Source organism: Sceloporus occidentalis, unplaced genomic scaffold, assembly GCF_023333645.1.
Source record: "Sceloporus occidentalis isolate IW3139 unplaced genomic scaffold, rSceOcc1.0.p SCAF_5, whole genome shotgun sequence".
In the NCBI taxonomy this organism is placed as follows: domain Eukaryota; kingdom Metazoa; phylum Chordata; class Lepidosauria; order Squamata; family Phrynosomatidae; genus Sceloporus; species Sceloporus occidentalis.
Window position 1 is genome coordinate 62140123 of NW_028316985.1, and position 24747 is coordinate 62164869.

Consider the following 24747-nt stretch of genomic DNA (forward strand, 5'->3'; position numbering starts at 1 on the left):
AAACTGAGTTTCTTGTCATTTGGGAAACCTGGGGCCCATTCACACTATGCAGTTATTATGCATGGTTCTACTTTAATAGTCATGGTTCAGACCTGGGGAATTGTGGAATCTAAAATTTAGGGAGGATACGAAACTCTATAATGCCTCAACAAACTACAAACCCCTCGATTCCACAGGATGAAGTTGTGGAAGTTGGAGTTCAATACATTGCTGTCATTGTGAAGTGTGAACTTATAAACAACAACAAAAACAGCCCCAAAACAGAATGAGCATTTTGTATTGTATTCACCCAGTTTTCACATATCTCACAGTGTTTGGGGAATAATGCTGAGGACTGAACCAAAAAAAACCCCCCTAAAACCAAAAACACACTATAGTTTTGTAAAAACACACATTTATTGCCAGAGAATTAAAATATGTTGTTTTTCTGTTGAAATCTTGGAGGGGTTTTTTTGGGGAGGGGGGTGCATGATTTTTGCACAAAAAGCCCACAGGTGTTTCATGAAACTGTGGTTTTCATGTAGAACTATTATTTCTTCAAACACTTCAGGATGTGTGAATTGTGGGGGAAAACTGTATAGAGTATTCATTTTCTCCTGCAATGGGAAGAAAATTATGAAAATGACTTGTCTTCACACATGAGAAGGAAATATTTCAGGTTTTACATCCCTATTACAAAGTACAATAACATCCAAAATTCAGAAAACAGTGATATTTTTATTCAGCCAACCAAAATGCACAAAATACATGATGCAATCTTTGAAGCTCCATTGGCTTCTTCATCAAGGCAAAAGTGTTAAAAATCTTACAGAAGGAACATTTTTAAAAAATGATGATGTTAGTCACAGGATTGCAATTTGTCAAGATGCTGTTTTTGTGTTGTTCTGTGTTGAGATGGTGTGGGAGAATATATCTGCAAACAGGCCCATCCTCCTTCTGGCCATGTGGCACTGGGAACGAAACATTCCTGAGTCCAGGAGATAAAATTTGAATTCCTTTAGCAATCAAAAAAAGGACAAACATCTCAACACAGTATCTCAGCACAGAACAACACAACATCAGCGTCTTGCCAAAATGCAGGCCTATGGCTAACATCATATTTCCCCCCCGCTCTTATATGCTTTTTAAACATCTTTGCCTCATGATGAAGAAGCCAGAATATCTTCACATATTTTATCCATTTTGGTTGGCTGAATATTTGTGGATTTTGGATGTTATTGTGCTTTGCTATACGGCTAATGTGGCTAACCCTGAATGCCACATACAGCTAACACTGCTAACATGGCTAACCCTGAATACGATTCCTGTTATACCTAGAGTCACAGAGTTACAATTACACATTCTAACAGTGACACAGACAAATAGCACCTAACAAACTGGGTGAACCCTTCAGCGTTGGAATGTGACTGAAATGATGCAGGATCAGAAGAACTCATAATTGAAGTGTCACTTGAATGTATTAGTACTTAAAAATTATTTGAAAAATAAATGGCTGCCAAATTGTTCAGCAATTTATGGTGTCATAAATCTGACCTGCACATGATTTCTATTGTTACTGTGCCATGTCAACAATCAGATATCCCCTTCAAAACCTACAATTTAACCATGCAGAAGAAGAGGGTGGACATGGATGTGTTGGAGGGGGATGGATCATTGGAGGGCTATTGCTCGTTTTTGGTGGGGTAGCATCAGGAGAGGTCATTATGAGATATAGCTACATTTCCATAGTTCACATATCCTGATGCAGGATCAAGTGAAATATGTTTTATATGTATTTACAATATTCTTCATTAAAATTTACCAGCTGGAAGTAGATCCATGGATGACAAGTAGAACAAATAAAGGAGGCTTAAACAACAGATGCCGAGTCAGTCATACTAAATTGTTGAAAGAATCCAAAAATATTCCTCTCTAGCATATTCACTGCAGATTTCAGAAAAAAATAATAATTCCAGGCTTTTTGTCGATGATTTAAGAGTGCTCTGAATGAATAGTCACCTGCCTTAATTTATGTGGATACTAGATTTTATGTTTTGCACAGGGCTGATTTTCTATCTAGTCCCAAAGAGATAATGAACAACTAGAAGGGCTATTTGCTTGTTGCTTGTCTTGCAGGAATATAAGATGTTCTTGATACTACAATAAACATTCTCCAGAAGGGATCAGATATAACATGGCTGGAATGCTATTGCCATTTCTCAGAAATAATCTGGGTTTCTGGATTGTTCAGTGACAGAGTATGATAGGGCCTTTACCTCTGCAGAGAGTAATGGAAAATTTTAATAAACTGTGCAGGGCCTGGCTATAGAGAATGTTAAAAATCAAGGTTCTTCTTTTCCTTAGACAAGATTTTCCAGCAGTGACACATAAGATGTTTAAAACCCCAAGACCATATGATGTAGGGAACAGTTTCTCAGGCCCTGAACAAACGGGCACCCAAGTAAGTACTCCATACGTACTAGGGTTGCCTCGGGACGTCTCTTTTAGACGCCCGCAACCCTAGTACATACAGAGTACGTACAAAATGGCGCCGCCATTTTGACGTAATGGATGCCTAGTGTCCGCACATCGTGGTGCTCAGGTGACGTCACGAGTGCGCACCGCAAAAAGAAGCCACTTTTTGCGGCTTCTTTTTCCGCCACCGGGAAGCCTCGCCGTTTGGAGGCTGAGGCTTCCCGCCAGCGGAAATGGAGGTGGCGGCAGACCGCCCTTTTGGGGCGGTTTGTATCCCACCTCAGACAGCTTTTTGCTTCTCTGACACTTCAAATATAAAAATGTGTGTGTGTGTGTGTATGGGAAATGGGATTGCTCCCAAAGGGTTGCTCCCCAAGTTGAGTAAAGACTGTTGTTAGAGCTGAGAGGTAAGCCTTCTGAAATTCCCATGCCAGAATGTGGAAAGTTACTTTTTGAAAACAATTTGTTATGTGATTCATTGCAAAGCCCACTGTGGTAACTAGTATGTTATTCATTCCTTTTTCATTACTTTATAGTTCCTTTTGGGGGGAAATTCCAGTAGTGACAATATTTTATGACAATACTTCACCATAAATGACAATGTTTTAAGATATGGGGGAAGCCTCAAAATGCTCAAAGAAAGCTTTCCTATTCTCACAAAAGTATTGTTCACAATATTTGCATGCCTAGACTCACTATTTGCTATTTTGCATATATACAGACTTCCTGTTTGTTTGTTTTTACCATACTTACTCTCTTCCTACATCACTCTAACCAGCAGCCATTTTCTTCCTCTCTCCTCCATCATACCATGTCTAGTTATGAGCCAGTTATTTTGTAAACAAAGCTACTTTTATATATTTTACAAAGAAATCTAAGTTGATTTATTGGTATTTTCTAAGCTAGAGTGTGGGTGGGTAGGAGCCTGGTTCTTGTTCAGCTTATTCAGCTTGCAAAATGCTTGTTCTGCTTGAGAAATCCAGTACTATTTCTCACTTTTACTAATATAAGGAAACTGAAATAGATTATAGTGATGAAGATTACATGAAGCAATTTGACATGAAGGGGAGTTTAGGAAAAATTGAGGGGAATTTTTTAGGAAAATTCTTAAGATTCAATTAATTAGTATCATCAGATTGGAACAGGAAATGTAACATGTGTAACTTCAGTTTCTGCAATACTAGAAATAATTTCAGTCAACTTCTTTTTGTAAACATAGCTCTCTGAGGAAGTATTCTGATTTTTGAAAACTAATATACTTTAATAAATCAAAATTTTGCTGTAATTGTATTTGAGTCTTTCCCTGTTTATCTTGAAAACCAGCTAGAGCATCACAGTTATTGGGTAGTCTGTGAACTTCTTGCATGAATAAATGCAGCATCATAGTAACGAGCATATGAATCGGTAATGAGGCTTCACAACCAAGGTTAGAGGCAAGGTCTTAAGCATGTTCAGTGTAAACAACTTCATAACTAAATCCTGGGTAAGTTTTAGAAAGCATTCTAGCCCTTTTCATGTGTCACTCCTGTGCACTACAATCACACATAGAAAGAGTCACAAAATTGTGCCTCTACTCCCTTCCTTGTCTGTGTCTCTCACTTGCTCACTCCACTTTCTCTCCCCTGGCCATGGATGTCTGCATTTGGATGCCTGGACATGTAGTTGTCAGGGGAAAGGTATTCACTGTGGGACATGTGCAGCCAAGCAGCACCAGAGTGTGATCAAGATGGCAAAAATAATTATTGATGAAGAACACACAAGCTAGAAGAAGCCATAACAGTTTACTTTTGCCTGAGACTACTCAGGCAATTCCACCCCCTCCTCTCCTCTTCCCGCTGCTGAGTTAGCTGGGTGCAAACTCCTTTTGAACTCTGAATTCAGTTTGCAGCAAATGAAGTAAGCCAAAGATAAAGGAAAGTGGGAGATGGAGAGAGATAACAGAAAGTTTTAAAAGCAGCTAATAATGTGGGGTAACAGAAAATGGATTGGGATTGTCCCTGTCATTTTGGGACAGATGGTAGGGGTTCAGTATAGCCATTGGGACCATCCCTGATGACTGCTCAATGCACTCTCCCTCATATTTATTTATTATTTTTGTACAGAAAAATCATTTCTTTTGCCCCCAAACTCCCCTTTATGGGACTGTACAATGCTGTTTCTGGAGCTACCTTTCCCAAATTTCTCATCCCTCTGAACTGCTGGAACAGTGTATAGAAGTGAGGTATCATTATTTCGGCTTGCTCAAAATGATAACCACAATGAAACACTGTAGCTCTCCAAAGCTCCAAAGGAACTGAAAATTGGATAGTTCAGAGCAACCCAACCCCAGTTTTAGCTTAACTAGTATAAAACTGTTTTTATGCACAGAGGAGTGGTCAGTAACGTGAGTTATCAAACTGCCATCATCCTACGTTTTGCAATATGAGTGCACCACTCCTTGGTAAATATCTCTTGCACTCAAGAATTGTGCTCATGCACCTCCTGATTCATTCCAAAGACATTTCAGAGCACAAATTAGTGGCTTGGGGCCATGTTCATTAGAGATTCCCTGTTTTGTTTTTCCAGGAGAGGGAAAAACACAGAGTGAATAAAAGTTTTACAAACCTTGCCTGTGTTTTGGTTTCCATAATATGTCATATTTTAAAAATAGCAAATACATTTAAAAGTTATGTCTCTTTCTGGTAACTATGGAAAAACACAGAATGAAAGTTTATTGGAAGTGATCTATACTTTCAAGAACAACTCCAGATGACAGAGACAATAAACATTCAACACTGCTCTAACTGACAAGGTAGCTAAAATCAAGAAGCAATGGATGCCACCAGCATCCTTGATCATCTGCAATTTTATGTCTTCCCAATTTTGATAGCCATGAAGTATGACTCTGTGTCAGGCATAATTTGTGTGGCATATTGCTACTATGCTGACACCATACCTTGACTGAATGTTTCATAAACTCTGTTAGATTAAAAATAACACACATACATATATAGACACACAGACACATGTGAAAATGCCACTTTAGACAAGAAACAAGGAATGGAATCTATGACAAATGAATGCTGAAGGAAGCTGGAAATAATGTGCAATCTAGATTTTTTTTTAAAAAAAAACAACCTCTGTCTTTTATGTGTTGAAATGCAAACATTGGGGAGAATCAGGTGGAATTAAAATAGAGGTTGGGATCACTGCAAAACCATGGCAACCAAATGGCATGGTCCTGAGGCCACCCACCGCCATGGGGGGGGGGGACTGTGAAAAGAAGAAACCCCTCCTTTTGTGGCCATTTTTGGGCTGTGTTTGGTGTTTTGGGCTATGTTTTGGGCTCTTGTCCTTGCACTCCATTGGTGCAGCGTCAGAGTGATCCGGGGGCATGTGTCATGTGCATGCCCTGCCCCCAAATCAGCCCGATGGCAGCCTTTTTGGGTCACCTGTTTGAGGTCTCAGTCTATCTCAATCTCAGTCAAAGTCCAGTAAGGTAAAAACAAAGATTGGGAAATTTACTTTGTTGGATATACAGTAAAAACAGGGCAGTTTTCAAGCTCTTTGTAGGATCGATATCACCTCGATCTCGCCATGAATCGTTGAAAAAGGGCTGGTTGAACAATGATTGTGAGTTAAGAGTTGAACCAGAAGAGCTTCTCCTGCCCTTATAAAATTTTTAAAGGAAAAAAAAATATATAGATACTGTACAACAACAGTGATGCATTTCATGTAGTATGCAGCTTGAGGAGCCCTGGTGGTGCAGTGGTTAAATGCCAGTACTGCATTCTGGTACAGTTTATGTGTATGAAAGTCCATTTCAGATGGGGTACAGAGGGCTAATCTCTTGTCCTTGCACTCCATCCAGAAATCTCCTAATGCCTGGCAGCATTAAGCACTGGTAGAGGCTGCTGTTGATCCTTCCTATCAGAGGGAAGAGAAGGGAGGAAGGCAGTGATTCAAAGAATGAAAATTCAGCTGATCTGAGCATCTGAGGGAAGAAAAAGCCTGGCGTACTCCATTTGAGAGTGCACCCTTATTTCCTTCTTCCATGAGAGACCAGCTGCTTCTTTATGATCTGAATTACCTCTCCCCTTCCTTTGTTCCCCAACAATAAACAACAGCAGGAGGGGGCCTTCATGGGGCTTGAGAGCTGCAGAGTGATGGGAGGATGTGTAATTGTGCATGCAGAGCAGAGCTACATGTACATGTAGGATTTTGGCCTGTATTAGACATTGTTAGGAACCAAGCAAATTTCAAGGTTCTAGGACAGACCAGTCAGAATGGTTCTCCTTTTGGTTTTCTTGAACTGTTGTGCTGTTTGCTTCCATAATCAATGACAGTTGCACATGCATGTTTTCCACTGAAAGTGTGTGTATTAACTGGGAGAAGTTGAACATGTAAAATAATGGTCAGAATGTTAATGTTAGCATACCCTTGCCTACATCTCACTAGAGAAATCTTTGTGCCTTTTGTCCAATGTGGAATGTCCACATTCAGTTTAAAGTTGTGGAAGTGGAGTTAGACATGTGCTGCCATTGCACATGTGGATTTACATTAGGTTGTGCATTGGGTTGCATAATCCTGTCACTCAACACAAGGGTTGCATAGCACCTTCAATGTGCTGTACAATCCATATGCAGAGGTTTATTTACACAATCCTGATGTAAGATCTAGGCTATTGCACACACACACACACACACACCTGTGAATTTCACAGAACCAGTGTGGTGCAGTGGTTTGACCATTGGTGTACAACTATGGAAATCAGGGTTCAGTTCCCTGCTCAGCTGTGGAAATCGACTGGGTGACTTTGAGTGAGTCTCACGCTCTCAGTCCCAGAATACCCAGAATAGGGTCACTATAGAATCACTGTAATTCAGAAATGACTGGAAGGCACATAACAACAATGGGCAATACTATGAAAGTGCCCTATATTATCTTATATGAACTGTGGCCTCAGTACATGAGTTCTGATAACAATTTTGATAATGATTTTTGATTTCATGGTCTTGCTAAAAAATATCACCCTTCCAAAATCATTTACAAAGTATTTACATTCCATTCATAGTATGCTGCAGCCATGTATGAAAGAAGAATGAATTCCAAATTATCAGTCATAATGAACCACAGTCCAGATGTCTATGTGATTTTTCAAAGCAAGTAAGCAAAGAAAATAAATCTACCATAATCGAAACACAGAAACATACCCAGTAGGGGTCTTCCCATCATAAGCAACATCAGAGATACAAAGGCCCCAATATATATGCAAAGTATCTCTAATGTGCTTATCTGTACAATAAATACAGATGTTTCAGTACATACAAATTTTATATTACAGAAGATGCATCAGTCTTGAATCATCATCTGAAATGGGCTTCCACCAGTGAACTGTGTGTAGATATTGATAACATCTATTGTAATCTAAGACCCGTTATGTATTAAGCCATCTAGATGTATTGTATTCATTACAACAATATAAATACTATGCATCTACTACTGGGACTTTGTTGTCTTGCTTTTGCTCAAATAATCCATCTAATATTGAGTCAAATTTGAAGTAATATAAGGGTATAAGAATCTTTGGTGATTTAAATATATTTTCTTATAGACTTGTTCATGCATATTATTATACAGTATGCAGTCACAAATGTGTACTGCTGAAATAATATCAGAATTTTAAAATTAATTTTGACTTTGATTACCACAGTTATGCACTTATGAGATGAATTATTTCTTCAATATGCAAATTCAAGACAATAAACACACTCTGGTGTATATCAGTGCAAAACAATAATTGCAATTAACCTCAGTGTCAAAGGCAATCTATGTGATATACCTTTATGCTGAAATACTGAGGTCTGATGCCAGTTGTGCTGCAGTTCTGCAAAGAAACTTGAAAAATACATACAAAGACACACACACAAATTGATGCTCACAATAAAATTGTTGTGATTGATGAATGCTCTAAAGAGACAATTGTCAGAGATGTACATTCCCATAAAATGGCAATAGGTAACACTGAGGTACAGAGATGTTACTATGAGCAGTGTGTATTATCTTCAATTCACAGAGTGGTATGGCCAAAAATCAAGATTCACTCACTTGTCAAGATTACATCACCCTTGCATCGTAGGAGATTATCAGTGCTGGGAAAAAAGGTTTTAAGATCCAGGAATGCTGCAGCAACGAATCATTCAAGTCCCAGAACTGGTTTGTTGCTGGAGCATTCTTGGTTCTTCTCAGGTTATGTCCTAGATAAGCATGACTTCATCTGAAAATCATCAGCATGCTCTTGCAATTATCCAAGAAGTATGCCTTTTACTCTCCCGATTACTCCTGTCTAATAATCTCTATACTTTGTAGCACCAGTGGAGGATACAGGGAAGCATACATCAGGCATAGCCAGCATACCATGGTTGCCCAGGAGCCACTCTCTTATATACCAACCAGCTTCCCAGGGAAGTAGTGTTTTCAGTGACGTCACTGTAATAAACCCAAGCCTTTTGAATGCTGAGTTGGGCTTCCTCCAAGTGAACATCCCTCTCCCATGCTTCTCCAGCAGCTGTGAATGAGCAAGCAGCATCCTTACTCTGCTGCTGTTGTTCATCCTCACTCTTCTGATGATTTTCATGTACTTTCCAGCATACTTAGATATTTGCATTTCTCCAGTGCAGTAACTCTCACTGAGTTTTTTCTTCATAATTTTCCTTCCCTATGCCAGTCCTGAGACACACTTTGCTGGATTCAAACTTCATGAAAAGCGTTTTAATCTAAATATTAGGAAGAATTTCCTGAAGGCAAGAACTGTTCAACAGTAGAATATGCTGCCATGAAGTGTGATGGAATCTCTTTCTTTGGAGGCCAGAAACTGGATGGCCATCTATTGGGACTGCTTTGATTGTGCATTCCTGCATGGCAGGGGTTTGGACTGGATGGCCCTTGGCATCTCTTCCAACTCTATGATTCTGTCCTTAAATGGTTTTCCGGTGTCATTACAATGGCTGGGCCTGTCTTGCCAAGGTTAAACATTATTTATATGAAGAAGACAGCTGCTCTGCCTCTTTTTGTATGCTTAGCCACTCAGTGTTAGAACAATGTGGCAGGGACCACTGAGTAGCTTTCCAGAAGCAGCAATTCATGCACTTAAGGCTAGCGGACATCTGCCACTTACTGCTGCCTCTGTGCTCTGCCAAACTGTTTGCTTCCATCATCAGCTGCCCCTGCTTGACTCCGTCCTCTGCCTCTACATACTTACCTTTTGATGGAAGCATTCTCCTAGTGTGCCTGCCCTTGCTTTCCATCAGGAAGATCCACTAGGCAAGGATGTTGCTCACGTCATGCTAGTAGAATATACTTACAGAAGGCAGAAGAGGTGGGGATATGCAAAGATGGTGGAGAACAGCGATTTTCTTTCTAGTGTGTAAAAACATCTGGAGGATTTCTGGGCACAAAATTGGTGGCAGGATCCTATCACAGTCTACTCCACTTTCACAACTGCATAAATATAATTTATAACCGAGGCCTTAATACCTCTTGGTACTGCATTCAAAGAAGGTTGTTTATTTCTATGACCGTTCATGCTAAAATAAAAACCAGTGAGCCTTAAAGATGCTGCCACATTTCTTTTTTCTTCTTCACTGCCCTTCCTCCCTTTTATTCTGACTTAATTGAATGCCAAGGGTAAAGTTTCCAGGGTAATGCTGATCCTTTCTTTCTTAGTGTTCGACAACAACTGGAATGAGCCTGGGCATAGATCTAGAGCCAACTGGTGACTGGGGAGATGGAACTGTGCCTGGAAGCCTCTTGTCTGTTCTTGCACATCTGTGCTGTGGACCTTGTGGAAGGAGGCATTGAGTGCCTCCTTGTGGAACGTCTAAAACAGGGGTGGTCAGGTGGACAAAATGTGGCTACAGGCCACATGTTGTGCCAGGATTATTTTTGTGGCCCTTAGAGGGTAAAAAAAAAACTGCAAAAAGTTTTGAAATATTTTTGACTCCAAATGTCTAATGGGAGGGGGTGGGAGTAGAGCCAATTCAGCCCCAGGAGAAGCCTTTTTTTTTTTTTTGAAAAAGGAAGTGGGCAGGAAGTAACCATTTAAAAATATTTTAGCGTGAACTGAACTAACCCTACATTATGCTGAAGTATCTCACTAAGAGGATACAGACCTTAGAATTAGCTGTGTGCTTGACTGCCTGCCTTTGTCCATCAACCTCTATTACCATCTCCTTTTGCAGATTTTACACTAGTGGTTAGAATTAATTGAAGTGAAAGGAATCCCTACAGTATGTACTATCAGTCCATTCTCTGGGATTTGGCAGAATTCCTTAAATCCTATTGTCTTTCCTAGCTAGAATAAAGACAATAAATGAAGTGGATTTACCTCTGTTGTATTACTTCTGTTCAACAACTGATTGAATGGCTCTACTCAAAGTCAAGCTTAATAGGATTCCAGCGAACAGTTATTTCATAAAGTAAAGTTTATTAAGATCTTAACTATAATAAAGCCTTTGGAGCCTAATTGATTTTATCCAATTTGCACATGTATTATGGTTTCATTATTTTTAAATTGTTTTAGCTGGTTTTAAATTGTCTTATTTTAAGTGATAATTGGCTGAATATGCTTTTTGTATTTTTAAATTCTTCTTCTGGTTTTAAACCTTTTAAACTTTTAAAACTATTATTGTCCTGATATCTTTGGGTATAGATATTGTGACAAGAACAATCGCTGAGATGCTGCCATGTGTAATTTTGTGCCAGTGAAACTACATTGCCGACAGAGAATTCTAATGATGTGCAATAGGGCATTGTGAAAAATGTCCCATTGCATAATGGAAGTTCCCACTGTATAACAAGGCAACATAAAGTCGACCCGCCATATTCATGGATTCTTTATCCATAGATTCAACCATCTACAACTTGAAAATAATGTTTAAAAATACAAATTCCACAAAGCAAACTTTGTTTTTGCCATTTTATATAAGGAATACCATTTTATTATGCCACTGTATTTTATAGGACTTGAGTATCCATGGATTTTGGTATTCATGGATTGTGTGTGTGTGTGTCCTGAAACCAAAACCGAGAGGATACCAAGGGCCCACTACACACGATGTCCCATTGTGCAATGGAGGGCTTCCGCAACACAAGGTGGGGAGATTTTTCCAGCCGGATGCAGGGTACCCATGACTTTCCACTGCCTCCATTCTGGATTAGCAATGCTCTGTGGCTCTGTTGAGGGAGACTGTCCTATCCCTGTGCTGTCATTGTACAAAGGCAACCTGCTCTAAGAAGTGCTGTCCTTTTGCACACAGTGGAGTTTATCAGACAAGGGAAATTGGAAGTATAATCCAATGGCAATCTGAACACAATCATGGGGATTAACGTTATTGCGTGATAACCCACCACACGCAAATTGGGCAATGGGAAGTCAGTCCGAATGCAATCATGTGGTTTCACGTTATTGTGCGATAGACTGCCACACGCAAATTCGGGCAATGGCATGCTATTTTCGGGCAATGGGAAGCTAGTTTGAACGCAATGCACATTCACATAATTGCGCTAAACTAGCAACTTTAAATGAATACGTTCTGGCCCCCCTTTCTTTTCATTCGAATTTAAGAGAAATTCCTCCTGTTTGATAAACTCCAGTGACTATTTTATAGTGGCCACTCTGCTTGTTCCGCTTATGAAGTGGTCCTGATGCTACAGCTATGACAGTATTACTCATTTCAGAATACAACCATTGTGCAGTGCTGCAGTTGTAAACTCCACAACTGTAAGTTGGTTTATGACAATATAAATTCCCAGCAGGATCCCCAACTGGTATGTTTAGAACAGAACAAGGAAGCATATTTAGCAGGGGATGACTCATTGGAGCAGGAATGAGAAAAATAATGACCCAGGGATGAACAAGAGCTTTTAAGGCTGTTTAGGTGCCCTTGATGGTGCCACACTCCTCAGACTACTTTTTATTTGGGAAAGGGAATATGGCTCAAGTCCAGGCTATTTGGCAAATTGTATTTCCCTGTATGAGCTGGAGCAGACTCAAAGGTCATCAGGAGAAGCCCTTATTTCAGTCTCACCACCATCACAAGCACAGTTGGTGTGGACATGAGAGAGGGCCTTTTCTGTGACTGCCCCTAGATTCTGCCCTTCCCAGGGAGATCAGCACGGGCCCCACTTTGTTGTTCTTCCGCCAGCAGGCTAAGACCTTCCTATTCAGACAAGCATTTAAAACAGAGTGTTTTAGAGAACGGGCTGCTGTATTGTTTTAAAGTGTTTTAAACACTTTCATCTTTTTAAACTGTATTTTATTCTTTTAACATGCAATCTGTTTAATATTGTAATAATTTAATACTATTTTAATTTATCACTTTTGTATACTTTTAATTGTACTGGTTTTTAACATTGCACGCCACTCTGAGTTCCAGTTTTGGTAAAAGGGTGGGATAACAACAACAACAACAACAACAGCTCCCCTGAAAGCATCCTAAAGTAGCAGTTTCACTGTTTAAATAGACAGCAAGAATCATCACTTTCCATTGTTTAACATTAAACAAACAAACAAATCATATTTTTCCAAATACAAAAGTGGACTTCTGGCCATTTCTAATTGTTTGCCCTCTTTTCTGGAATTTTTGTAGTCCAGGGCAGGGAATTGATCCCTGGTCCTGCTGCACTTGCACTCTCCTGCATTACAGGATAAAGAAAGCAAGATTTAAATGGCATCAGACTGCTGGCAGAGGTGTAGCTATTTGGGGATTTGAAGAAAATAAGGACATTTATTTACACCCAGAGCTCTTAAATTTGCTGTTCACATTACCTGCCCCTTTCCTTGAGTATTAACTTGTATTTCTAAATCTTCAAATGAAATTTTCCATTACTGCAATGCTATAAATTGGGGGAGTGAATGAAAATTTTATTGGTGGGGCAAAATTCTAATTGGAGGGGTGCAATGCCCTCATTATGCCTCTCTCCCCTGCAGTTACATTCGTGGCTAGCAATGGAACTTTGAATTGCACACAACATCTTTTAACAACCTTTCTTCTTGGAACACAATTACTGTATCACAAGTTTCAGTCAAAATTTCATTGGTTAGGCTTCTTGACTTGATGTCATCTTACCCCATAAAATCATGTTTGACATTTGAATACCTCACGTATGCAGTTAAAAAGATCTTCTTTTGCTCAAGAACAGAAATGTAGTGCATGATTCATCTGTTCTAACTTTCCTTTCCTTTTTCCTGGCTGTGAAATAAATGGATTAACTAGATCCCTTTGTCCTGGATTTGGGTTAACCTCCTCATTTGTGTTGATAGCATTTTAAAATACCTAACCTCTTTTAGTTCTGCACACATATACCTGTCCTAACCTCATTTTATATTTTAAAATTGTATTTGAAGCTTCTTGCAGCCTCTCTTCTTCCTATGCTACACTGCCAGAGCTCCACTATTTCCATCAGAAACTTTGCCAGGTCCTGACTCCTGCTATTCATCTTGCTACTCTCTTGAGGTACACACACACAAGTAGTAGCATCTACTTCCAGCATGTCTTCTTGCACTTCTGCTCACTATCAGAGTGACTGTGCCTATCTGGGGAGCCTATCCCATTAACAAATAAGCTGGCTTACCTCTTCCGGCTTGAATTCAGGATTTGGGATGCCCCTGCATGTTATCATACCTAAATCACCACCTATCTAGACAGGATGCTGCCACCTGGATGCATCCCGGGTCAAAGCCTCACTGAGCCAGTCAAATTTTGAAGTCGGAACCTTCCTAACCTCGAAAAAGTGCTGTCTGAGCGAAGCTTCAACCTGGGATGCATCCAGGCAGTGGTATACCAGCTAGATAGGCAACTGTTTAGGTATTATAACATCCAAGGGCATCCCGGATCTTGAATTCAAGCTGGAAGAGGTAAGGCAGCTTATTTGTTAATGGAATAAGCTCCTAGGGAGAGTTGACTCCATACTGTTGCTCATCTCTGAAAGCCCACTTCCTTCCTGATCTTATCACCTCCAACAACAGCCATTACCACCACTGATCTCCAATATCTGCCCCTCTAGTTGACCAGGTCAGCAGCACCCCCAGCCTTGAGATTCCAAGGGCAAACTTTGAAACCTAAGGACAGCTCCTGGTGTCCTTCAGGAGTCCTTGGTGATAATATAATGATGACCCCACAGTCAGGATGACCAGTTGTCCTAACTGCAAAGAAGGGACAAGGCACAGAAAAATGTAGGATATTCAAGAAAAATGGAGAACATAGCCAAAGAAAAGCTAAAAACACTAATATAAACATAAATGCATGCTTCTTAGTCATGCTCAAAATGCAGAATATTTTGAAATTTCTCCTGGACAGAAGGCTGAAATGTAGAACATATCCTGGAAAAAGAGGATGTCTGGTCACTCTGACCACAGTTACTCAGAGCATGTCATTCCCCCCTCTCTTTTAAAGTGAAATCTAACAAATGAGAAAATATATATTTGGTTGGTGATAATGAGGTTTCCAAACTCTGTGTGATATATTCCCTCAGAGGTTGAAGGGGTGCTTTTGACCATTTGAGGTCTGAAAAAACATTTTGACTCCCCCTGCAGTTTGAGATAGAAGTGGCGGTAGGAAGACTCTTGTGATCCATGTTGATCCTAGCCCATGTTGCTCACAGCCCACACTTTTCCTACTTTTTTTTCTTCAGGGTAATTGCAGATATCACACAGTTTGCTCTTAATGGAATATTCTGGGGGTGCATGAACAGGAGCAACCATGATACCCCAATGATACATCACAGTCTGCTCTTATTGCTACTTCCCCTGAAAATGAAACTCACAAGGATACAGTGAACCTATTTTTTGAAACAATACTTCCACTACTCACAAACAGGCTTTTTTTGAAATAACATATTGCAATTCTTTTCATCAAAAAGCCAGATTAATAAGCACTTTAAAAAAATCTAATCTATGAATCCATACCCCTCCTTCTTGCCATCCCTTCATCCCCCCTTTCTCTGCCAAATATGTGGCAGAAGCTAAGGGCAGATAGGAGCCTACTCTTTTTGGAGTACAATATTTACAGCACAAAGAGGCAGTCTGCAGACCATCTGTTGCTTAACCCTGCATCGCACTGGGGAGGAGTGAAACTCCTTGCTACATACCAGGAAAGAACTGCACTAAACATTTATTGCACATCTGGGGAGACAACAATAGCCAGTTGTTTTCTGACAACACAGTAGTGACCAGCTGATTATACTAACTGACCAAAGTATTTTTCATATTACTGTACACAATTGTGGTGCTACCATGGCTGCATCCTATGGAAACCTGGGATTGGTAGTTTGGTCAAAACCACTAGATCTCTCTTCATTTAAAAAAAAATCTAAATTAATACCCCCCCTCTAAACTTCAAATCCCAGGATTTCACCAGATGGGGCCATGGCAGTTAAAGTGGAATCGGAAGGATGTTACGTGAAAGGTCAGGATTGGACAACTGAGGCAGGCCTGTGAGCCTCTGTTGTACCTGTCAGTCACATAACAAATGAACATTCAAAACAAACAAAAGCCCTGGCAGTATTGAAACAAAGCAAGTGTGAAAGGGACTTGAAGTCCATTTCTGCTTTTCTTGGGTATCTTTTTTAAAAAAAATGTTAAACCTCACAACCTATATAAAAAGCACACTGCTGCTCCTAGAAGGCTTCTAGGACAGGGGAGTCACCTGTTTGGGGGGGGGGGGGAGGGGAGGGAACTGGGAGAAAGTCAGTCTGGGAAGCTCAGAGAAGTGAAAACCACAAAAACAGGGGGAGGTGAGGGGTTGCATGTGGCTCCAGTACCATGTGGTGCTCTTGCATGGACCCCCAAGGGCATGTATACATGGGCCAAATGAACTGGTTTTTCCTCACTCGTGAGGTGCCCTGTCTTCACAATACCAAGCCAAAGCCCAATTTGACTATGGGTCTTCACAATTTAAGACAAATTCTTCACTGAATCTTGGCCATCCCTCTCTTAAACTGGATTAAAGAGACTTACCATTTGCTCTGGATATTCCTGAACATGTCAGGCAACTGTCTAGACATGCCTTCCACTGTGCTGCCCATTGCCACTGTCACTAGCATGAGTTGCGCCATGTGGTTGATGCATGATGCCTCACTTTTAACCTCAGAGGGAGCAACTCATGCCTGCAGAGGTGGCACTGGGTGGCACTGCAGGACACAAGTGTAGACAGCCACCTGAAATTGCTCTGAAGTGGGCCAGTTTTGGGGCCAGAATATTCCAGGAGCAGCCCAGAGTATTCTGGCCAGTGTAGACCCACCTTAAGTAATCCATCTCAGACCTACAGCTGAAGACACAAGAGCTCATGGGGCTAATAGTTTCCAAACATTTGTAGCCCTCTCCTGTATAGGGCAGAGTCAAAGTTAGTAATTTTGCCTGGTATAGGCTCAGGTACTCAGCGCTGGTTCTTCTCAGCTTCCAGATAAGCCTTGTATATTACTGGACCAGCTAAAAATAAAAATAACAATAAAATTTGATTCAATGAGCTCTGAGTTTGGTTGATGTGTGCCAATTTACCCATGAGAGCAATTTCTGGCATGTTTTGTGAGGCAGCTGTTTGGTCATAAAAGACACTGAGATAAAACAATTATGGGGAGAAGAAATCAGGTTCACAAGAGATCTCAAGAGGAAAACATGAAAATAAAAAGATCAGTGGGAAGACGAAATGGGGGTTGAATGTCATCCTCAGCGAAGCAATACTGATGCCACACAACCTCATGAAGTGGAGCCAACTGTGGAGAAGCCTGCAGGAATCTGATAAGATACCTTTCATTCACTGCTCCCATCACTGCACATTATCAAAGGAACAGAACAGGATGAGCAGGACCTCTGAGCCTGTGCCTCTTTAAAAGCCTTGCAAAAGAAAGCTCTTTCTGTATATAGTTCTCATATACAAAGCTGGTGGCAGTCAGACAAGGGTTTCCTAAGGACAAAGAATATGCACAGTACAGAAGGTTGTTGTGCTGTTGATCCCAGGGATTAAAAAAACAAACCAGCAAACATAAAATAAGTAAGTGGTATCTTGTACAGATCAGCCTTCTGTTAATCTAGCAGTTACACACTGTCATTTGAAGGCATCATCAAGCAAAGTGGATACAGGAAGCTGTTGATAAATAGCAAAGTTGGTCATATTGAAACTATGTCTCTGTGCAGATCCAATGTGAAGAAGTGGTTAGAGCACAGGAAGAGGCAATGTCATGTGGTAAATCTGCTCTGGGTCTGAATGTTAAAAGGGAATGTTGACAGTGCCAAATAGGTCTAGAATGTTGGATAGCTACTTTAAAGTTCAGATCAAAACCCAGAGCAGTTTCACTAATACGGAAACCATAAGCCACTATTGTGACTAGAACCACAGAAACTATGGCTGCATCTGTACTGCAGAAATAATGCAGTTTGATACCACCTTAACTGCCATGGCTCAATGCTATGGAATCTTGGGATCTGTAGTTTGTTGTGGCACCAGAGCTCTTTGACAGGAAAGGCTAAATCTCTCACAAAACTACAATTCCAAGAATTCCATAGCATTAAGCCATGGCAGTTAAAGTTATGTCAAACTGCATAATTTCTCCATTGTGGATGTAGCCCAAGATTCAAGTCGCTGCTCAGTTATGTCTAGACAGCAACATGAGAGCGGAGGCAAGAATTTGGAAATAGCCCAACTATAGAGCTACTGTAAATAAGTTCTAGAAGTCCTCTTCTTCATATAGGAGGTTCTTTTTAACTGTTAATTTGAAAACTATTGGAATATCTCAGGATTACTAGATGTTCGGATTACTACTTGACTTTTATGTACTCATCTTGTGGTGGCTTTGAAAGTATTAGCTTGCTGTAAAGTCATGGAATTTATTCTAAGAGTGGACCTGTTCCTTAATGAATATTGCCTTAGGGTCAAGTAATCACATAGGCAACAAGGCTTAAGTCAGCTTTCCATTTTCTCTTTTAACTTTAATCGAATTAATGATGTCCCACATACATCAATAAAAGGGAATCAGTTGCAAAAGGTTGCAAAAGAATTGTGACATTTTAGAGTTCAGCAAAGAAGAAGGAATGCTAGCAGCCCCAGTCACCCATGTGTGCACATTTGCTCCAGAAATACCTCTGAAACGCTCTTCTAGAAGGAAAACCAATATAATCACCTAGTACAGGACAAATACACAAATAAGCTGTTATGCCATGGATATCCTCTGTCACATGTAAATTCTGTTTTCTACAGCTTGAACAAATTTCCACTTACCAAACACTAATGAGGGCTAGAGTTTCTAAGGGATAAATATTCAGTGTGATCAAAAGTTTCTCTTGATAAAATATTAAATATTCTGTAGGCAAAGTATGATAGTGTTGCTATTACTGTGATCCCGATGTCTCTCTACATTTTTCTCTCTTCTTTTTCCAAGAGCCAGTAATATTTATGATTCCAACAGCCTGATGCCCGGACTTTCTGTGCCAGCAAAAAGTACTCGGGATGGAACATATCTATCACAACACCAATGCATCATTTACAAGCCCTGGCATTGCATCAGCATTTGTAAAGATGTTATGGAAGAATTTCAAGCTCATATACTGCAGCAAATATGTGCAACTCGGGTATCCAAGTACAGATGAACTATACAAATGCACATCAACAAAAATTGGCTCCAGCTGTTGGCTTGTCAGTTGGTGAATGTTTATTAAGCTTAACTCTTGAGAGAGAAGTAATAAATGTATAGTTAATTATGCATGCAAATTTGAGCAGACAGCCTGTTTGAAAAAACCACACAGATCAACAGAAAATAAGCAAGTAGAAGGAGATGCCTGGACTGTGACTCTGGAGATCAGGGTTCAAATTCCGACTCGATCGTGTGCACCCACTGGATGATCTTGGGCACGTCACACTGTCACAGTCTCAGAAGATGGCAATGACAACCCCCTTCTGATGAAACATGTCAAGAAAACCCCAGGATAGGGTTGCCTTAGGGTCACTATAAGTCAGAAATTACTTGATGACATACAGCAACAGCAGCAGCAACAACAACAACAACAACCAAAGATGTAGAAACTACCAATTTGCAGTAGTTCACGGATCTACATTTGAGGCATCTGAGAGCCTGGGAGGTGAGGAGAGCAGGTCATTTGCAAAAAGGAACTGATCAGGCTCAATTCTGAAGCACAAAGGCAGAGCAGAAAACAAATACGATCACTCATTGATTTCATTTTTTTATTTATTTTTTATTAATGGACACAGTGTTAATTCCTCAAAGTAACAAAACAGTACATTATTTGCTATTCTATTTCATGCATTCACTTCTCTCATTACACTCTGTGGCCAGAGTCCATTCTCTCAGTGACACTCTACTAGTTTTATGTGGATGTACCTTAATCCACCATTTGCATCATAGACACTGCAGATGGCTGACTGCAATCTGAAGTGCATTCTCATTATTGGTTCTTTGGCATTGCCTAGGCTTCAGCTGAAAAGTTCGACTGTTCCAACAACATTGCATTTTAACCTTTTGCTCCTAAAAGGGTGAAGGGCAAGCTTTTTAATCAGGTAGCAATTTATCTCTAATTATGAAAAACATAATTAGGCATTATCACCTAATTGCAATTACTTGAGGAGAAAGTCACATGTTCCTAAGCACTGACCCATGCTACATTATCACTCTGATGTTATGGCACTTTGCATTTGTATTTGTGTCTGGAAATTAGCCAGCAAAATTAAAAAGCAATCAACATGCCTCTTTGAAGTCCAGCTGTCAAAGTCATTGCCTCTGTAAATTAAAGTCAGAGTGTCACTGCCACTGCTTACTAAAAACCTTTCACAGACACAATGACCATTAACATAATTCTTATGTATAAGCCACATCCATCCTATGAATTTCTAAATCAGTCCATGTATGATGCACCTGATACTCCACTCACTTCTCCCAGAAGAGTCAACTGGGCTACTGAACACTGTCTGTCATCCAGACTCTAGAGGGGGTGAAGAAAAGAGATCAAGAAGGGGACTTGTCATCTTCAGTTGGTGGACTATACATACTCTGGCCACATTCTAAGTCATTCAATTGAAAAGAAAGTCTCCTCAAAAGAGGTGAGAAGGACTACTCAAAGCTAGGAAAAGTTGTTATTGGACTACATTTCTCAGAATCCCCAAATGATTATGGTTTCTGGATTCTGGGAGTTGAAGTCCAAAAATACCGAGCTTTTCTGAGCTCTGGGAGACTTGCCAGACTGCAGAAATAAAACAGTTTGACACCACTTTAACTGTCATGGCCCTATCCTGTGGAATCCTGGGATTTGTATCATGATGAAGTATTCAGCTTGCTCTGTCACAGAGCTCTAGTGCATCACCAAATTACAAATCCCAGGATTCTGTAGGAGAGAGTCGTGGCAGTTAAAGTGGGGTCAAAATGTGTTTTTTTCTTGTAGTGTGGATACACCCTGGGATACAGCTTCATACTGCCTTTATATGTCTGAGTGAGTTGATCTCATGTTCCAAGGCACCACCAAAGTCACATTTTATACCTGCTGTAAATAATCAACTAGTACACTGTTGTGAGTTTTCATAGAAGCAATCTATAAAGGAATGTTTTATATAATACAATAGGCACAAGTTATTATAATATAAATAGAAAACAAAGTCATAGAAAAAAGCATGTTGAGCACCTTTGGGATATAGGTTATGTCTCTTTCCTGTTCTAAAGACTATGTAAACTGTCACTTACAAAAAAAGCAACAATGAAATCTCACAATAATTTCATGTTTCATTCCTTCCAAGTGGGATGTCATTAGGTTAATGGATTATCCTTAGGTACAGAGGTCTTCCTTACTGGTTGCAGTGGGCTTGGCTGTTCAGTTAAATGTGCATGAAGATTTTCAGATGTTAGGAGGGAAGAGTTAAAGACAATCTCACTCAAGTCTGACTTGATGGATATCAAATGTGGATTTTCGAGGCTTAATGGCTCTTCTGCTAAAACCTGTGTGTTCTCTCGTGTCATTCCTATGTCGGAGGGTGACTTTCTTTTCATGCGGGTGTATGATCTGTCCAGATTCTCCATGCCTTGATCGGTTTTCTGAAATCGTCCAAAGAACCAGATGAAGAAGCCAAACAAAGCAAAGGCTAATAGACATGGAATGAAAGCCAAGCATTTCACATCTAGACTTGCACCAATGTACCGGCTGTGCAGAAACATGTCTCCTTCAGCATAAGTCCTGTTGGTCAAAGGGTTAGTATTGTTGGATCGCCATTCCCAAGATAGTTTGGTTCTGTTGAGGTCCTTTAAACTTTCAGAGTCTTCCACAGTGTAGATCTTTTGCCCAGGACCAATATATTGTCCATATTCATGTGGCTTATAAAAAATTTGATTTTTCCACATGTTTAAATCCAAGATTAAAACAAGAAATATAATTCCATAGTTGAACCATTTGCCTGTAATAGGAAGGGTAAAAAATAGAAACAAGGAAATATAATCACTGGGCAGGTCCTATTTACAAGGACAATATGAAATAATACAGAGAAAGTCACTCAGGAAAAAAAAGAAGAGAAGCCTTTTCAATTAATTTGCACAATGAAGTTTTAATTGAATTCTCAGAGTCAGATTTGTGATTGAGTAACTTTTACTATTTTGGAATGATGTGTAGCTTTGTAATAAGTCATTTGGGAATGCAAACCCAGTAGTATAGCAGCTGAATTTATACAACTATTTGTAGGTGACCTCTGGATGAGACCACTAGGAGATGCCATACAGATCAATATTCTGAAACAGCAGCCTATTAAGGGCCTTAAAAATAGTTACAAAAATTCCTTCCTCAAAAGAGAAGGCCACATCAGACAGACCATCAATTTATTAGGACTCATTAACTGATCACTCATTCATTCTGAATTATTATCAGGGTGAAGCCTAGGTTTAAGGATAAAGAAGGGCCAGAGGCAGAGTCTTTTCGTATTCAAACAATAAATTACTGGTTTGAAATTATTGTTATTGGGCACCCAATTGTAAGTGTACTATATGTGTTTGTATGTGCCTTTAAGTTTCCTGTTGACTTACGGAGACTCCATTAATTTCATAGTTTTTTGTTTGTTTGTTTGTTTGTTTGTTTTGGTATTGCCATTTCCTTCCTATGATATATAGCCTACAGTATCTGGTATCCTTTGGCAGCCTTCCATCCAAGTACTAACCAGGGATGACTCTTCTTAGCTTCCATGATCAGATGGGATCTGGTATCTTTAGGATATTTGGGCTACTCTCTATATCACTAGTTATATCATATCCTTTTTGATCCTTATTACATGTGTTTTGTACTTTTACACTTAGAATCCTGTAGGTCATTCCCACTGGGGGTATAACCCGCTTTCCGATCAGGTTCTGCTCTGCTATGTGAAGCGAATCCAAAAGGTTCTTCGTTCTCACTACAAAAAGGGACTTTTTGTGGAATCACTTTTGTTTGGCATGCTTGTTGTCCCCATTAGTTGGAGCTGGGTAAGGTGGAGGAGTCCTTCAGCCAGTTGGCCACCGCCCCCCCCCCCCCCCCGGAACCCATTCAGAAGGCTGCAGCCCCAACCGGTCCCTTTACCTCCGGAGACCACAGCTCTGCAAACCACCAAGGAGGAGGAGCAGGCACTGGCAGGGCTTGGCACATGGGATGGCAGGGCTGAGGCTCCTCCTGAGACCATTGCTGGGCACTGTGGGGCATGAAGGAAGGGAGGAAGGCCCCCAAGGAAGCCCTCTCCCCCATGTCTTTCCCCCTCTCAAGATCCCGCTGGGCATCGTGGTGCGTGGAGGAAGGGAGGAAGGCCCCCAAGGAAGCCCTATCCCCTGTGTCTTTCCCCCTCTAGGGGCCCTTGCTGGCCAGACCCCCTTCGACTCTCTCTCTAGGTCAGAGGAGGAGGGAGGAGGAAGAGAGAGCATGGAAGAGAGCAAAGCAAGGCCAAGGAATGGAGTGGAGAGGAGAAGGAGGCATATGGAGGCAAGGTCAGGGGACCTGGGAGGAGGAGCAGGTGGATGGAAGACACATTTTTTTAATAAAAAAAACTTTATCACAAAATCAATATATTGCTAAAGCAACATTTGGAAAAGGAAGTAGTTGCTTTATTAATCTATCAATTTTGCAATAAAGTTTTTTTTAAAAAAACAAACCGAAAAGGCAGTACTGGGGTGTCTCTGGGGAGGGATGGTTAATACCCCTCTGACATTTGTCCCTCCCCTCAGAAAGAATTCTGATCTGGTATTCCCACTTATTGGACATGTATCAGAATTGATTATTTTGAAAAAAAAGTGTCAAAAAACTACTGTCGAGATAATCCGGGTTTTTTACGTTTGCACCACTTTATTCCAACTGGAATCAATCCAATGAGGGTCACATCATGATACCCCACATCATGATTTGGTGCAAATTGTAGTGGGAATGAACCCATAGAATCATAGAGTTGGAAAGGACTACAAGGACCATCCAGTCCAACGCTCTGCCATGCAGGAACTCACAGCATCAAAGCATCCCTGACAGATGGCCATTCAGCTTCTATTTAAAAAATGTTATTCATTTATATGCCATTTTTGGCTGTTTGGGGAGGTTTTCTAGGGTGGTATTGCTTCTGGGTGGTGAATGAAACCAGACCACCGGTGGTCTGGGCACATTTTGGGACAAAAAATTACCAGCCCCCAGTAAGTTCAGATTTTATAACTCTGGGGGGGGGGGGGGTGGCATTGGGAATTTTTTTTTGGAAGTGGTCACCAGTGAAGCTGTGAAGGCCACAAATGTGGGGATTGGGACCACATGCAGTCTGCACCTTCTTTATCTCTATCATCAGGGTTTGTTTCTAGATATTTTGCCAACCGTGCCACCTTCCTCTAGACAAATTCCACTTTTTCAATATCCTTCTTAATCTATGGTGCCCAGAACTGGACCCAGGACTCCAAATAAGGTCTGAACAAAGCAGACTGGAGTGGTGCTATTACTTCCCTTGAATCAGACACTATCATTATGTTGATGAAGCCTGAAATTTCATTTGCCTTTTTTGCTGCTGCTTCACACTGTTGACTCACATTATGAGGATTAGCTTTCCTTATTTTCCATTACCTTTTCACGTTGCCAAGTACTGTTATGAGGCACAGTTTCCCCTTTGTCTCCTTATCCAACGTAATGTCTATTGTTCTGAACAAGAGCTGATAATTCTTCCTTGATGATTACTAATCTAGGGCTATTTCATTCTGCTTCAGCTTCATGTGCTTGAATATTCACTCAAAAAACAAAGTGTTTCACAAAGGACTTCCTGAAGCACTTCATTTTTTTGTCCTGAA

General features: G+C 40.4%; 1 protein-coding gene across 2 annotated transcripts in view; it reads right to left on the reverse strand.

Moving 5' to 3' along the window:
• Nucleotides 1–19709: 19709 nt before the first annotated feature.
• TMEM117 (transmembrane protein 117) overlaps nt 19710–24747 on the reverse strand; it is a 297239-nt gene continuing 292201 nt past the window's right edge. For both annotated transcript variants that reach the window (XM_089524261.1, XM_089524263.1), the window contains exon 8: nt 19710–21878. In XM_089524261.1, the coding sequence (XP_089380387.1) occupies nt 21238–21878 (641 nt within the window). In that variant the 3' untranslated portion in view covers nt 19710–21237. The remainder of the gene's footprint in view (nt 21879–24747) is intronic.